This window comes from Boleophthalmus pectinirostris, unplaced genomic scaffold (genome assembly GCF_026225935.1).
Source record: "Boleophthalmus pectinirostris isolate CB_2022bp ecotype Guang Dong unplaced genomic scaffold, ASM2622593v1 HiC_scaffold_10, whole genome shotgun sequence".
NCBI classification, from domain to species: Eukaryota; Metazoa; Chordata; class Actinopteri; order Gobiiformes; family Gobiidae; genus Boleophthalmus; species Boleophthalmus pectinirostris.
In genome coordinates this window covers 30,769,557-30,784,828 of record NW_026570971.1, presented here as the reverse complement: position 1 = coordinate 30,784,828, position 15,272 = coordinate 30,769,557, and the positions used below count along the sequence as shown (strand labels likewise).

At 39.3% G+C, this 15,272-nt stretch overlaps 1 protein-coding gene across 1 annotated transcript in view; it reads left to right on the top strand.

The window, feature by feature from the left end:
- Nucleotides 1-12,717, top strand: part of LOC110163875 (protein Daple-like) — an 80,663-nt gene extending 67,946 nt beyond the window's left edge. The window contains 2 exon segments of the mRNA XM_055154294.1: nucleotides 1,025-1,260; nucleotides 10,397-12,717. Of these exon segments, the coding sequence (XP_055010269.1) occupies nucleotides 1,025-1,260; nucleotides 10,397-11,131 (971 nt within the window). The 3' untranslated portion in view covers nucleotides 11,132-12,717.
- Nucleotides 12,718-15,272: the final 2,555 nt, after the last annotated feature.

Sequence of the window (15,272 nt, the reverse complement as noted above, 5' to 3'; positions counted from 1 at the left end):
GTCTTCTATTGTAATCTCTTCCGGAATGATATGAAATTCTGTATATTGTTTTTCTCATTTTCCTCTCTTTTGTGAGTGGCGACAGATTGTGGCTAATTGCTAATGCTAATGCCTAAAGCCACTTAAACACTGGTTTAATAACTTGCTCTGCAGAGACTGAAATCTCTAATATTAAGAGATCAGACATAGCTATAAATTAAATAACCTTAAATATTATAAAAGCCACTGTTAAGCATGTATATAGAACCAATGAGATATAAATAAGGTACTAGAGAGATTGTTGCCATGGTAACCTACTGTCTCAAGGCCTTATAATATACAACTGTGTACATAGAAATTCTTCAACTCGTTCCCAGAGTCCATTGAACTTCACTGGGCTCGTTCTGATCTTTTGAAAGCTTAAATAGTTTTCATTACAAAACATTTAACTGATGGTCTCATTTTATTATGAGCTGTGCTGCAATTTCAACAATTCAACATGTTCCTTTACTCACTCTGGCCAGTAGAGGGCAGCGTACACTTCCAAATTCAAGCATTCGAATTAAAAGTTTAAAGGTGCATTATGCAAGAGCCTAGCACCTGGTTGTGTCCGTGTCCATGGAGATGCACTATAGACTGCTTTCCTTGGAATGTACCATAGTATGGCATTAAACTTGCTTAATATTTAATTAATGTGTAATTGTAAATTGGCTTGGTGCTTGTTTCCACGGAAATGGGTAAGTTTAAGGTGAAAAATTTCAGGCAAAGCAACAACATTTCTATGGTGACGGACCCTCCATCCGGAAAGTTACACAGTGCACCTTTAAAGATTTGGCACAGAAAACATATAGTTTCATGTCTAAGCAATGTTTAGGTAGTAGATGTTCAATATTAGAGATTTAAACTAACTTTTTGGTTGAATGGTGAAGAACAGAAGTAAGAGTTTTCAATAGAACTGAAGCTTTGTAGGGTCAATTTAGAATGAATATTATTTTAAATTAAACAGATAACAATTCTAAACATGAAACATTTCTTTTCTCATCAGACAACTCCGATCGTCAGGTGCGCTCGGCCAGCCTCTCCAGTGATGATGTTATATGCGTGGGCCAATCACAGCAGAGTCTGTCCCGTAGCTCCACCCTCCCGTACGACCACTCCCCTCAGAAGGCCCAGCCACAGAGAGGGGCCCCTAGACCCAAAGGTCGCCCTGCGTCGCCCGGGAGTGAGATGGTGACACTGGAGCAGTTTCTACACGAGAGCAACCTGCAGTCCCCTCCTATGGTACTTTTATATAACTACACTATAGTTTGGAAACTTCAAAGGCCTATATTAGGCAACATCACAAACAGACCTGGAGTTGTGTTTTGTTTCATTCACACATGTTTAACACACAAACCCTGCATATTTAGGTTGAGTTCTTCACCCTGTTCTACTTTGTGATGTCATGTAGTAATACAAGAAGTGGTCCAATGTGTTTTTTAACTCCATTCCATGGATCTATTAAAATAACTGGATAGGGTGTTGCTGTTTGTAGCTGCCTCCAGTTGATGTATGGTCACTCACTGGAACTTCAGTGGGAAAAATCCCATGGGCTGAGACAAGATTTTTCTCATAGAGCGCAATGTAATCACAAACTGCTCGTGTTTGGCTGACAGGGCACCTACAACTTTCAAAAATGTTTTATGATCTATTTTTAGATCATAAACTTTTTCTCAGCTCAAAATCCTTGTCTTAAAAAACACTTTATAATCATTAGCTCCAGCTCTGGTCTGCTCCACTCTAACTCCTCTCACTTTGATTGGTCAAAGCGATCATGTGATACACGAGACCGCGCATAGTGCACTACTGTACATGCTTGGTTTGCCCACAGCCACTGGAAGTACCTCGCCAGGCTAAAGGCTAATCTGGAATTATGTGCCATTGAGCTCAGCCCATTTTGAAACCTCGGGGCTTGCTCCATACACCTTCACTAGAATCATTTGGATTATTTCAGGCCTGGAATTGCCTTTGTATAGTGAACAAAATCCAAACAATCTCTACCGAACAGAGGGTAAAAGGAGCTGTTCATTTGACGACCGCTTCATGACATCACATGGTAGAACAGAGCATTTTGAGTGTCAGAGATGTAGACAGACTATTAATAAAGGATGTGTGAATGAAATAAAACACAACTCCACATATGTTTTTGGTGAAGTAATAACATAACATGGCTAAAAGCTCACAAGAGTCAATTCAGCATAATATGGGAGCTTTAAGGTTTTTTCATTTAATAAAATAAATGTATTTTGCCCCAGTACATGTATATGGTCAGAATGAGACCTGTGTGCTGTCTAATAAATGGTTTACTACATGAGCCAGGAGGTGCACTATTAGCATTCTAGGGATATGTTAAAGTGAGGAATAAGTTCGGACACCTGCAAACAGGGTAAAATATGCTGATGTCGCTAATAGAGCATTAAGGATATGAGTGTGAGCTAAGTGAATAAAGTTCAGTTAGAGTTTATTTAGGAGCTGGATGTCTCATTAAACCACAGTGTTCAGTTAAGTTAATAGTGAAAAGTGTGTTAAGTGCTCCCCTCACAGGCTTTAATGGTCTGTTTACAGAGCACTCCACACCAGGTACACACATGTTTCACTCATTCTATCTTCTCTCCTCCCTCTTACTTCCATCTCTCGCTTTCCGCCTCTCCTCACGCTCCCTGTCATCTTATCTTCTGTCTCTCTCTCTCTGTCTCTCTCTCTGTCTATCTGTCTCTCTCCATCTCTCTCTCTGATTCTCTCTTCAGCTCTTCATGTCACTCAATCTATCTCCTATCCTCCCTCTTCCTCCCATCTCTCTCATTCCCCCCTCTCCCTCTCCTCTATCCTCTGTCTCTCTCTCTCTCTCTCTCCATCTCGCTCTGATTATCTCTCTTTCTCACTCACCCTCTCCATTTCTCCATCTCTTCTCCTCCCTCTTACTCCCATCTCTCTCTTTCCCCCTCTCCTCACTCTTTCTCTCCTCTTTCTTCTCTTTGTCTCTCTCGCTCTGTCTCTCTTTCTCTCTCTCTTGTCTCTTTCTGTCTTGCTCTCTCTGTCCCTCTCTTTCTCTCTACCCCTGTTCTTTTTCTCTCTGTCTCTTTCTGTCTTGCTCTCTTTGTCTCTTCTCTCTACCCCTCTGTCTTTCTCTCTGTCTCCTTCTTTCATGCTCTCTCTGTCCCTCTCTTTCTCTCTATCCCTCTGTCTTTCTCTCTCTGTCTCCCTCTCTCTTTCTGTCTTGCTCTCTCTGTCTCTCTGTCTGTCTCATTCCCTCTCTCTTTCTCTCTCTCTCTCTCTCTCTCTCATCTCTCTCTCACCCTCCCTCTATCTTCTCTGTCATCACTCTCTCTCTCATGTTTTTTATCTGTCCCTGTCCTCTTTCCATTTTGCTCCTCCCTTTTTTTCTCTCTCTCTTCCCATTCCCCTCCCTTCTCTCACTTCTTCTGTCTAACCACCCCTCCATTCACGCTCATTTCTCATTTCCTTTTTTTCTACTCCCTCTCTTTCTCTCTATTATCACCTCTCTCTCGACAGTTAGCCCCCTGGCAGCTATGGCTTCCACCTGGTACGAGGGGTAAACGAATAATACAACGTAGCCCTCTTGGACCCATCTCTTTTCTCTCACTCTCTTCCTCTTTCCGTTTCTCTCCTCTCCATCTGTCTCTCCCTCCTGTGGCGTATTGCACCATTCGCCTGAAGCTCTGCGCTTTTCACTCCGACAAAAAACATCAAGAATATTTCCAGTTCAGATTTTAGATCTAAAGATTTTAAGAAACACCAACATAAGATTTTGTTGATAACAATTTTGTTTTTTCAGTTTTCGATTTTGTGTTTAAAGGAATAATGGAAAAAAACGGATAATGGCCGTTTCCCTTTTCTGTGACTTAAACCAGGACTAAACCAGGACTAAACCAGGGCTAAACCAGGGCTAAACCAGGGCTAAACCAGGACTAAACCAGGGCTAAACCAGGGCTAAACCAGGACTAAACCAGGGCTAAACCAGGGCTAAACCAGGGCTAAATCAGAACTAAATCAGAACCAGAACCTTTTTCAGTCCTGGTCTCGTCCCAGTCTCAGTCCTGGTCTCAGTCCCGGTCTCAGTCCTGCTCTTGGTCCTGGTCTCGGCCCTGGTCTAGTCCCGGTCAGGTCCTCACCAGACTGGGACTGAGGACTCGGACCGGGACTGAGACCGGGACTGAGACCGGGACTAAAACAGGACTAAACCGTTTTCAGTCCTGGTCTGGTCTCAGTCCCGGTGCCGGTCTCAATCCCAGTTTGTCCCAGTAACGACTGTTTCCTGTTTCTGTGAATTAAAACTGCGATGACTGAACCAGGTCCAGGACCAGACCGGGACTGAAACTGGGATTGAGACCGGGACCGGGACTGAGACTGGGACTAAAACAGGACTAAACCGTTTTCAGTCCTGATCTGGTCCCAGTCTCAGTCCCGGTCCCGGTCTCAGTCCCGGTCTCAATCCCAGTTTCAGTCCTGGTCTGGTCCTGGACCTGGTTCAGTCCTGGTTCAGTCATCGCAGTTTTAATTCACAGAAACAGGAAACGGTCGTTATCCGTTTTTTCCATTATTCATTTAAACACAAAATAGAAAAAACTGAAAAAACTAATTGTTATCTGTTTTTTCATTTTGGTTTTGGAGACAAGTAATGAAGAAAATAGTTGTTTTTTCATTTTCTTATTTTTGGTTTTATTTTGAAAAACGAATAAACGAATGATACATGGATTTGACTAGACTGAGTAAAATCCATTATTGTCAGACATACAAGTTGTTCAACAGAATTGCACAGATCAGATGGAGGACTTGATTTACTGCTTTCTTACTATTCTTGTTTTTTATAGTTAATCCTGTTTGAGAGAAGATATTTTGATCGATTGTTATTTGTACAATACACATTCTGAAAACACATTGCAACTTTCTGTCCATAATATTGAAGTTTTCCGAGGACATATGAATTTTTTATTTGTTAGCTACAGTTTTATAGTAAGACCCAAGACCCAGACTAACAGTGCAGTCAAGCAGAAACGATTCACAATAGTCCGGCCTGTCTGGAGCCATCTTCCTACCACAAAATAATACAGTGTTATTTTTTGTTATATACTCAAAGTTGCTCAGCGTTGCATTTAGGGTTAGGCAACATGACAGAAAATGGGTCAAGGTCACGGTTTATTTATATAGCACTTTTAAAAACAGATAGTGCTGCCCCAAAGTGCTTAACAGTACAGATAAATACAGAAATAGTTACTAAAACAAAGCATTTACAGTAAAAAAAAAAAAAAAATTAAAATAAAAAATACAGCCACAAGTTGCAAGTGCCCAAGAAAAAAAGATTTAAAAAAAGATAAAAATCATCTATGGGTGCATGTCTGATTTGTTTTCAACCAAGTTTTAATCGTTTTTTTGAAAGTTGAGTAGTTGCCTCAATTTATGTATTCTAACAGGCAGCGTATTCTGTCATTTTGTACCTTTGATAGACACAAAGATGAAAAGATAAAAGGACTAGAACACGAGCGTAGAGTAGATCAGTAGATCCTAGGGGTGTGCAAAAATATCGGAATATCGATATATCGTATCGTTTAATGTGATGATACAGTATTGATATCTTGGGCTACTGTATCGATATTTCACCAAGAGTATTTTTAGGTGTGTTTTACTAAATTATTTTGTTACAGTGCTACATTTTTGTTGCTTGTGGAGTGAAAGGAAACTCATTTATGCGACACATTTGGCATTTTTACTGTTTTGAGGATTAAAATGTTTGTGTTTCATATGAACTTTTCACAAGAAGTGGTTTAATAAAGCCTGTTAGTATCAGAGCCACGATTTAGCCTTTATTTTTTATTGAACCGTATCGAATCGATTTGAAATATATCATATCGAATCGAAAGTGCACTGTATCGAGATATGTATCGTATCGTGGCCTGTGTATCGAGGTATGTATCGTATCGGCAACTCCTTAATGATACCCAGCCCTAGTAGATCCACACAGTATTTGAACCTCAACTCAGATTTTATATTATATTGTACTGCAGTATTATGTTCTTGCTTCTGTTTAGGGAAGTGTTTTAATGTCTTTGTAAATAAAAAGGGGTGAGAAAATTGGACGTTTGCCATATTTGAAAGATATTCTAACTAAATACCTACCTACCTAACTTGGATTGCAAAAATACGATCGTATTATTGATATCGGTAGACAAAAAAGACAAAAGACATTCCTTTTGCCCTAGAAGACGCTGCTTATCAGAGCTGCAATCAAACCGACAACCTCAGCGGTTGTGATAATGCATGCTGAGTAATTACAAGAACTAACACAGACCCCACCTCTTGTACTAAAAATTGAGCTTAGCGTAAATGACTAAGGAACACATCCACCGTTACTCATCTCAGAACGTTTCTCTTTGTCCCTGACGTGACCTGCAACTCATCAGCAGCTTCATTCCACTGTCTCAACCAGATGTGGAGAAGAAGAGTTTAACACAATCAATCCATTAATGACACTGTAAGAAATAAAAGTTGGATCGAACAGACCTGTAACATTAACACAGTTTGAAGTGAGATGTATTGCGGAATAAAATGTAAATGATAAACGGATTAAATAAAAGTATTAAATGACACTGACACACTCCAGGAAACAGCTGTAGTCAGTCACAGAAGTGAACTCAAATCTTATCGTAGTAGTACAGAAAAATAAACGTTTCCGGGTAGAAAATGTAAGAAAATGTACAAATGATAAATACTGAGCACTAGGGCTGGGTATCATTAAGAAGTTGCCGATACGATACATAAGTCGATACATAGGCCACGATACAATACATATCTCGATACAGTGAGCTTTCGGTTCGATATATTTCAAATCGATTCAATACGGTTCAATAAAAAATAAAGGTTAAATCATGTCTGTGATACTAAAAGTCTTTGTTAAACCACTTCTTGTGCAAAGTTCATATGTAACACACACAAATTTTAATCATTAAAACAGTGAAAATGTCAAATGTGTTGCATAAAAAAAGTTTCCTTCCACTAAACAAGAACTGCAACAACAAAATTTAGTAAAATATACCAATAAATACTCTTGCTGATATTTAGATATTTTTGTACACCCCTACTCAGCACAAAAATACTGTTACATCTGCCATTTATTTTAGAATCTAATAATGTAACTCAAAATCTGAAAATCGGAATCTGAGTATTTTACTTGTATTTACCGTATTTTCCGGGCTATAGGACGCGCTCTTAAGCCTCCAACCCCATCAAAAAACAACTGCGTGCCCCGCAATCTAGAGCGCCCTATACAAAAATCCACTCGGGTGTCCCAGCACGACTTCAGTAAACTACAAATCCGCACCACCCGCAGCGCACACAAACACGCACGGAGCAGACAGCGACCGTACAGCGAAAACCACCCGCAGACACACTCATCACTCCACGCCGATGAGGAACGGAACGGAGGAATGAACCGAAAAAGCGAGTGCAATGTGCCACTTCTAGACACAACTGAACAACTGAGTCACTGCGAACACGCTGACAATCCGTTGGTCCCAGACAGCACCCTCCCTACACGCCACAACTGAACAAAGCCCAGAGTCACCGTGAACGAACCAAACAAACAAAACCACTCACCCATCACACTGTTGTGTTTCCTTTAAAGTCCGGTGCGGTTTATTAGTGAAAAAAGTTTGAAAATAGACCATTTAATGACAGTGCGCCTTATAATCCAGAGCGCCTAATAGTGCGGAAAATACGGTACTTACTAAACCTAAGTGATGACAACTTATTTCTAAATGGTTTCAGTATATTAAGTAAAATGATAAGAGGTTTTTCAAGTTCAATTACAAACTACCTTATTTTTTCTCCAAACCTATCTCTACTACTCTGTAATTTACTTAAAATCCATATATACCCATACTGTCCACCCACTCCTTCTACATTTTATGAAAAGTATGTTAAAAATGCGCTAGACTATAAATTAAAAAGATAAAAGTACTGATTCACACCCTGCATGAAAGCGGGAACTGCTGAGGATAAACCTGAGCACAGACTTCACACCAGCGACTCCACAGACTTCAAAGTGTGAGCCGCTCTGAATGAGTCTGAGAATAAATCCTGTTTGCAGTGACACAAACATTCATCAACATACGTTTAATGGTCTCGTTCGTTCTGCATGTTTTGCGTTCACTGGATGTGTAACAAAAATGGTGATGTTGTGATGTTAAAGAAGGAATATGACGCTAATTTTTGGAACTTTCTACCATGTTATAACATTCCCTCATCAAAAACATGAACGAAGAGGTTTTAGATGTCATCCTTGTACAGTGTTGGGAAGGTGACTTTTAAAATGTATTCCCCTACAGATTACAGATTACACACACCAAAATGTAGTTTGTAACGTAATCCATTAAATTACTTAAAGTGAGTAACGTAATCTGAATACTTTGGATTAGTTGATTTGCTGTAGAGAAGCAAAGACGAGGAAATCCTCACGTAAGATGTTTTGTCGGCTAAAAGAAAATGAAATGTCCAGACTTTACTTAACCATATTAAAAATATTATTGATAGAAGACGAGGAGAAAACACGTCTGCGCAGCATGATTTAGTCCTGTTAAATCCTGGTTTAGACCTGGTTTAGACCTGGTTTAGTCCTGGTTTAATCTTGGTTTAGACCTGGTTTTAGTCCTGGGTTTAGTCCTGGGTTTAGTCCTGGTTTTAGTCCTGGTTTAGTCCTGGTTTAGTCCTGGTTTAGTTTCCAGCAATGAGTGGAATTACGGAGAAAAAAAACAAAAAAACAAAAACGGATATAGCCCCAAATGTAAAAACAGGAAAATACCACTGTGTAATCCATTTATTTCAACAAAGTAACTGTAATCCAATTACCACTCACTGAAACAGTAACTGTAACTGAATACAGTTACTCATAATTTGTACTCTGATTACGTAACTCCAGTACATGTAATCTGTTAGTCCCCAACACTGTCCTTGTATTTTAGAGGTCTCTCCCAGGCACTATTCAAACCCTACTTTACGACCGTGTCCAAAGCTCCGCCCACAAGCCTACATCATCCATGCTCCCACACAGCCAGTTTCTATAAACAGGGTCTTAAAAGTCTTAAAAAGGTCTTAAATTCCTTCCATGATCCTAAATAAAGGTTAAAGCTTAAAAAGTCTTAAATCATGTTCTCCAAGTCTTATTTTTTCACCAAGGTCTTAAATTTCTTTAGCCTGTTTTTTTTTTTTTTTTTTTTGTATACTCAACTAGACTGCAGTGCAACGTTAAACGGAGGGAGGGAAAAACAATAATGTGAAATCAAGACGTTGGATGGATCATGGGGAAGTGTAGGTTTAATCCACAGAGGCTCTTAGATTCTAGATGCAGTAGTTGGCCGGTCATTATTAGAATTGGATCTGGTTGTTTTTTTTCGTCGGCATAATGGGTGTGATGATGGTCTTAATTTTCATTTAAGTGGTCTTAAAAAAGGTCTTAAATTTGGGGCAGTCAAACCTGGGGATACCCTGATGATAAATATACAAAAGCAGGATACAAAAGTGTACACAGCAACTTTACAAACCTGAAGCGATGTGCTGTAGTTTCATTAGCGAGATGATCATGCTGATTATGTTGTGATATATGTAGCTCTGAAAGGGGAGTGGGAGCGTGGAGAGCAAAGGAAGAGTCCATCAAAAAAACTAAAACTTGAACTGAACTGAAAAATTGTTTAATGCATTATGTGATATTGCCCTTCATTTCACATTGAGTGCCATGAATTATTTTTGTAGCGTATCCTTCTGAATGAAGACTGACACTTGAACTGGCGATTTTTAGATTTAATGGCAATAAATCCTCCAATCTGCCGTAAGAGATAAAAAGAATACAAAATACAGGGTGTAAATACGCATACACAAAACTCAACGCAAGTTTGATTATTATTTACATTCATCTTGACAACATCAATCAACAACGAGAACAGCTAGAGACACAAAGTTATTTAAAAGAAATATTTTAATCAATAACAAACCTTTGTGCCTCTTCAGAGACCAGTACCAAAAATATGTGTATATGTGTACATTTGCTCCCTATAATGTTTTTTCCCTTCTCATTGTCAAGGTAATTAAACGAAAATGAACCCTTCAAAATAAAAGCGCTAAACATAAACGTGTAAGTTAATGGTTAACAACAGAAAGTAGTGCAATATAAAAATAATAATAAAAAAATGTCACAAGAGATTTTAACCAAGACAAATTATACTTTAGGTTATTTACACCATTTTATTTATTTAAGTTTGGATCATTTACAAAGTGAGTAAAATCTTTCCAGCGTAGTCTATTAAATTAACTTCAAACACTGAGTTGTAAGACCATAACTTAATTCATTTCGATATTTTGTTTATTTCAGGTGTCGACAGGAAGCCGCGAGGACTTGATGACCGACTATTTCACCCGTAGCCCCGCCCACTCCGCTCCCACTGGCCGAGAACAGACCACGCCCACCAGCTACGTCACCCCCACTGTCCAGTCGTCCAATCAGAGGCCAGGGCAGAGCGTAAAGCCCTCCCCCCGGCACCCTGTCGGCCAATCCCCCGCCTCCAGCCAAACCGTCACTCAAAGGAGCAGCCAATCACTGAGCAGGACCTTCAGCTTGGCTTCGGCCGACTTGCTGCGCTCGAACGGCCCCGATGGTTTCCGTGGTAACGAAGGATCCTCCGGCCAATCGGATGTGGTCGTCCGGCGTCCGGGGGGAGGGGCAAGCGCCAGGGAACGCCCACTCTCTGCACGTCTCGCCGGACCGACCAATCACGGAGATAGTAGCTTTTTGCACACGCCCATCCACCACTCGACCTCTCTCAACCTGCAAAACGACAGATACTTAGAAAGAGGAAGAACAACGACGACTACTACAACAGCACGAAACGGCGCGAATTACCACAGAGGAGAGGTCGCCATGGTTACGCCGGTGAGAGCCGTTACTGCGCCGCGATTGGACGAGGATCAAGGAGGAGGGGAGGCGCCACAGAAGAAAGAAGGCGACCGGACGCGATGTAGCTCAGTTGAACGACCAAAAAGCACGCCAGCATCTCCCGACCCCAACAATGACCCCCAGACTGTGTGGTATGAATATGGATGTGTTTAAACTAAAAAAAAAAATTAAATAAAACACACATAATTTGTCTGAAAAAATCTGGAAAAGTTAAATCTCCTGAATTTTCAACCACAACTGTATTTGGATTGCGCAAGAAAAGTCAATTCTGTTAGTAAAATGTTGCGTGAACTCGAACTAGAGCTAGAAACTACTAGAAAAAAAGCAAAATGGAGTCAGTTGTGTTGCTATAGAGACGCACAGATTTGAGCATTGAAAATCGTCAAAGAATTTCGGGATTTGTCGAGTTAATGCAAAATATATATCGGACAACATTTGAAGTTTTTATGTTTCAAATGATTGCGAAGAGAAGGAAAAAAAAACATATTGGATTGTGCAACAAAGTAATTTCTATTGCTAAGAAGACGCAGAAATTTAAGAATCTAAATTTCAAAAGTTTCAGGATTTGTCCATTAAGTGCAAAACATATATCGGACAACGTTAAAAGTTCTTAAATTTCAAATGCTTTTAAGAAAAAAAAAGCAGTTGCAACAAGATGGCATGAAGTCATTTCTTCAAGCAAGCAAAAGCAAGGATCAAAACTGGATATTTTCTTGGAATTTTGATAAAACACAAAATAACTTCTGGACACAAGTTGGAGTTTTCTCATATGAAACATTCTTTTGTGGAGAAATTCGTCATTGGACCTCTTGGAAATCCAACATGAACTTAACAAGGATCAAAACTAGATGTTGTTTACCATTACAAAAGATTTTCTGGGAGTTTTTACATTTCATTGTTTAATTTTTTTACAGCATTGAAAAAAAAAACAACACTAAATGCAAACCTGCTTGAACTGGAAGTGAAAGGACACCACTAATTTATTATATTTTTAATACTACTCAGCTAATAGCCTTATCCCACGTGACTGACAAAACTGAGATGGAACACTATAAACTCTGGATGGGATCTGTCTACGTGCTGGAGCCGCTGAATGCTGACGCTCCCGTTGTAAATCTATACAAGGTTTTTGATGAAGTAAAACGAAAATGCACCTAACTCAATGAGAACACTGCAAAAATGTGTCTAGTTAAAATGACTTGAATTAATGACACTCAGCTGAAAAAAAGATCTTATTTCCATTATTTTGCTGATAAAGGTGCACTATGTAACTTTTCTATTCGAGGCTTGTCTCCATGGAGATGTCGCTTTGCCTGCAACGTTCCGGAAACACAGTATTTTTATATTTCTCTTGCTCAAAAATACCTTGAAAAGCATGCCTTCTTTCTTGGAGCACAGTCGCCACTTTGCTGTTCTGATATGAACTGTAACTTGATCTGGTAGCGTAGATTTGCTTGTTTCCATGGTGATAGATATGTGTAATGTCATACTGTGGAACATTACAGGCAATGCAATAATATGCTCATGAGATAACCATAGTGCAATGTACATAGTGACCTTTAAAGAAGAACAAAAGTACCTGTCTAATATTTTATAGGTAACTTTTCGGACTTCGAATCTCGGACTTCCAGTCATCGCGTAATGCATACTGCGAAGGATTTTCCGAAAAAGTGAGCATCAAACCGCCATGTCTGTTTTCCCAGTGGGTGTGTCTATTGGGATTCCAGTCTTTTCTAGTCTTTTGAACCATATCGCTTTTGCTTCTGGTTCTGATATTGTCATATTTTAGTTTTGGGATTCGTACATCGTAATTGTGTGATTGTTGGATGTTCTAACAGCGGAAAACGGCTCGAGAAATGGGCTTCGGAAGTTTGCTCCATAAATGCAAATGGGAATCAGAACTGTGTGACTGCAAACCTCCATTCAAACTGTTTCCCTTCCCAATGAAATTGAAAAATAGTGAAAGGTGAAGGCGATGGGCAGGATTGATACACAAAAAGGATGAAAAAGGAAAACTTTGACTGCCTAAGAAATCATCCCGAGTTTGCAGCGAATATTTTGTATGTGGAACACTCAACATCGGTTATGAATTTAAAAAGTCAACGCGAAAGGCACCAGCTGTTCACCAAGAAACACCTTTCCACTGCAAGGTGACCAAGATGTGATGTTGCTGTAAAACCACAAGAATAAGAAAGTGTGAGTTCAGCCTGTTTGTCTTCTGTACCTCTGCTTAACAAATGGGATCCCGCTTTGATGGTGCTCTACATACAAAATGTTTGCTGCAAACTCTTAGGCAGGATTTCTTAGGCAGCCAGAGGTTTCCTTTTTTGTCCTTCCTGTGGATCAATACTGCGTATCGCTTTCGCCTTTCACTATTTTTCAATTCCGTTGGGAAGGGAAACAGTTTGAATGGAGGTTTGCAGTCACACACATCTGATTCCCTTTTGCATTTTTGGAGTTTGCAAACTTCCGAAGCCCATTTCTTGAGCCGTTTTCCGGTGTTAGGACATCCAACAACCACACAATTATGATGTCCGAATCCCAAAACTAAAATATGACAATATCAGAACCAGAAACAAAGACGATATGGCTCAAAAGACTAGAAAAGACTTGAATCCCAATGGACGCATCCCACTGGGAAAACAAACATGGTTATATGATGCTCAGTTTTTCAGAGGATCCTTCCCAGTATGCACTGCGCGATAACTGGAAGTCCGAAATTTGTGATGCATGTATTTAAATAAGTAAAAACTACTGAGATCTAGATGTTCTTAATCAAAGTCATTTCAACACACTTACACATTTCTGCAGTGACACGTGGCTAGACCTCGAAGGCTGTCTGAACTTCAGCTGCTCTAGACACATGTGGGTTGATAACTGAAAGCAACCAACCGCTGAATGTATAAGATTTCTTTGCTTTTTTGCTCCAGGCCTCCTCCTCAGCTCCTCTGCGACAGAAAACAAACACAGGACAAAATGAAATGAGAGAGAGAAGAGAGAAAGAAACAGCACGTGGGTTTAGCGGGTAAATAAATGAAGGGATGATTGTAAGAAAGAGGGTAGATGTTGGTGACTGTAAAAAAATGAATTTCAACGTGTGTTAAAATGACTTGAATTCAGAATTTTGAGTATGTTTGACTAATTAACATGTATTTGCGTATTAGTTTGTGAAAAGCAATATTATTAACTATATTTATAACTGGTTTCTAGGGCTGCAGTTAAAGGTACACTATGTAACTTTTCTGTAATAGCTTTACATGTTGTTCAAGAGTATCTGTTTTACATTTATTTGAATACAGATGTTTATAATGATCAAAAATATCTTGGAAAAACATGTATTCTGACTTGCCAGCGGGTCAGTCTCTCCACAGATCTGACCTAGTTGTCTCCTACTGATCTCTGTGGATATAGATAAGATTAATTCCATACTGTGCAACATTTCAGGCAAAGCTGCAACATGAGAAAAATGACATAACTTTAATGACAATTTTGTTAATTTAGTTTTTATTAGTCAACTAAATATGGGAAAATTATTATATTTATGATTTACAAATAGGATTGTTGTTGTGTTCATAGTTTCAGTATATTTTTTCAACAAAGCCATATACTATTTGACAGAAAAGTTAACCTAATTTCAAGTTTTCATACCTTAAAATTGTTAAAAATTGCAAGAGGTATTTTGAAATAAGCCCAAACTAGTCAAAATGGCTCAAATCAAGATTCTGAATTCAAGTCATTTTAAGTCATAGCCTGGTTCCTATTTTTTGCAGTGTAGATGGTTGTAAAAGTGAAAGAGCGAACAAGAGACGGGACTTAGCACAGACAAACATTTGATTTCCAGTTCACCTCCTCCCTGCTAAATTACAGCCTCATAGCCGCACTCCATCTTTAGACTTTCTCCCAGCATGCAACACTCAGTGCCCCGGTAACACATTACTGGAAATGTAGCAAACAGGGTCATGCAAATAGAACAATACACAGAAAAGCTATGGTGTTTTGAAATGGGAGAGTTTGTCTTGGTTAACCACAGACACATATACAAAAAAAAAAACGATGATCTAGATGAGTACCATATTATACTATTATTATACCGGATTATAAGTCGCACCAGCCAAGAAAGAAACTTATGTAAGTAGCACCTGGACGATAAGTCGCACTTTTTGGGAGAAATTTATTTTATAAAATCAGAGACCAGGAACCGGCATTTCATTTTGAAAGTCAAGTTCTAGTAATAACAATAGAAGAGAGAACAACAGACTGTTAACATCACATATGAACAGTTCTTCAGATAAAC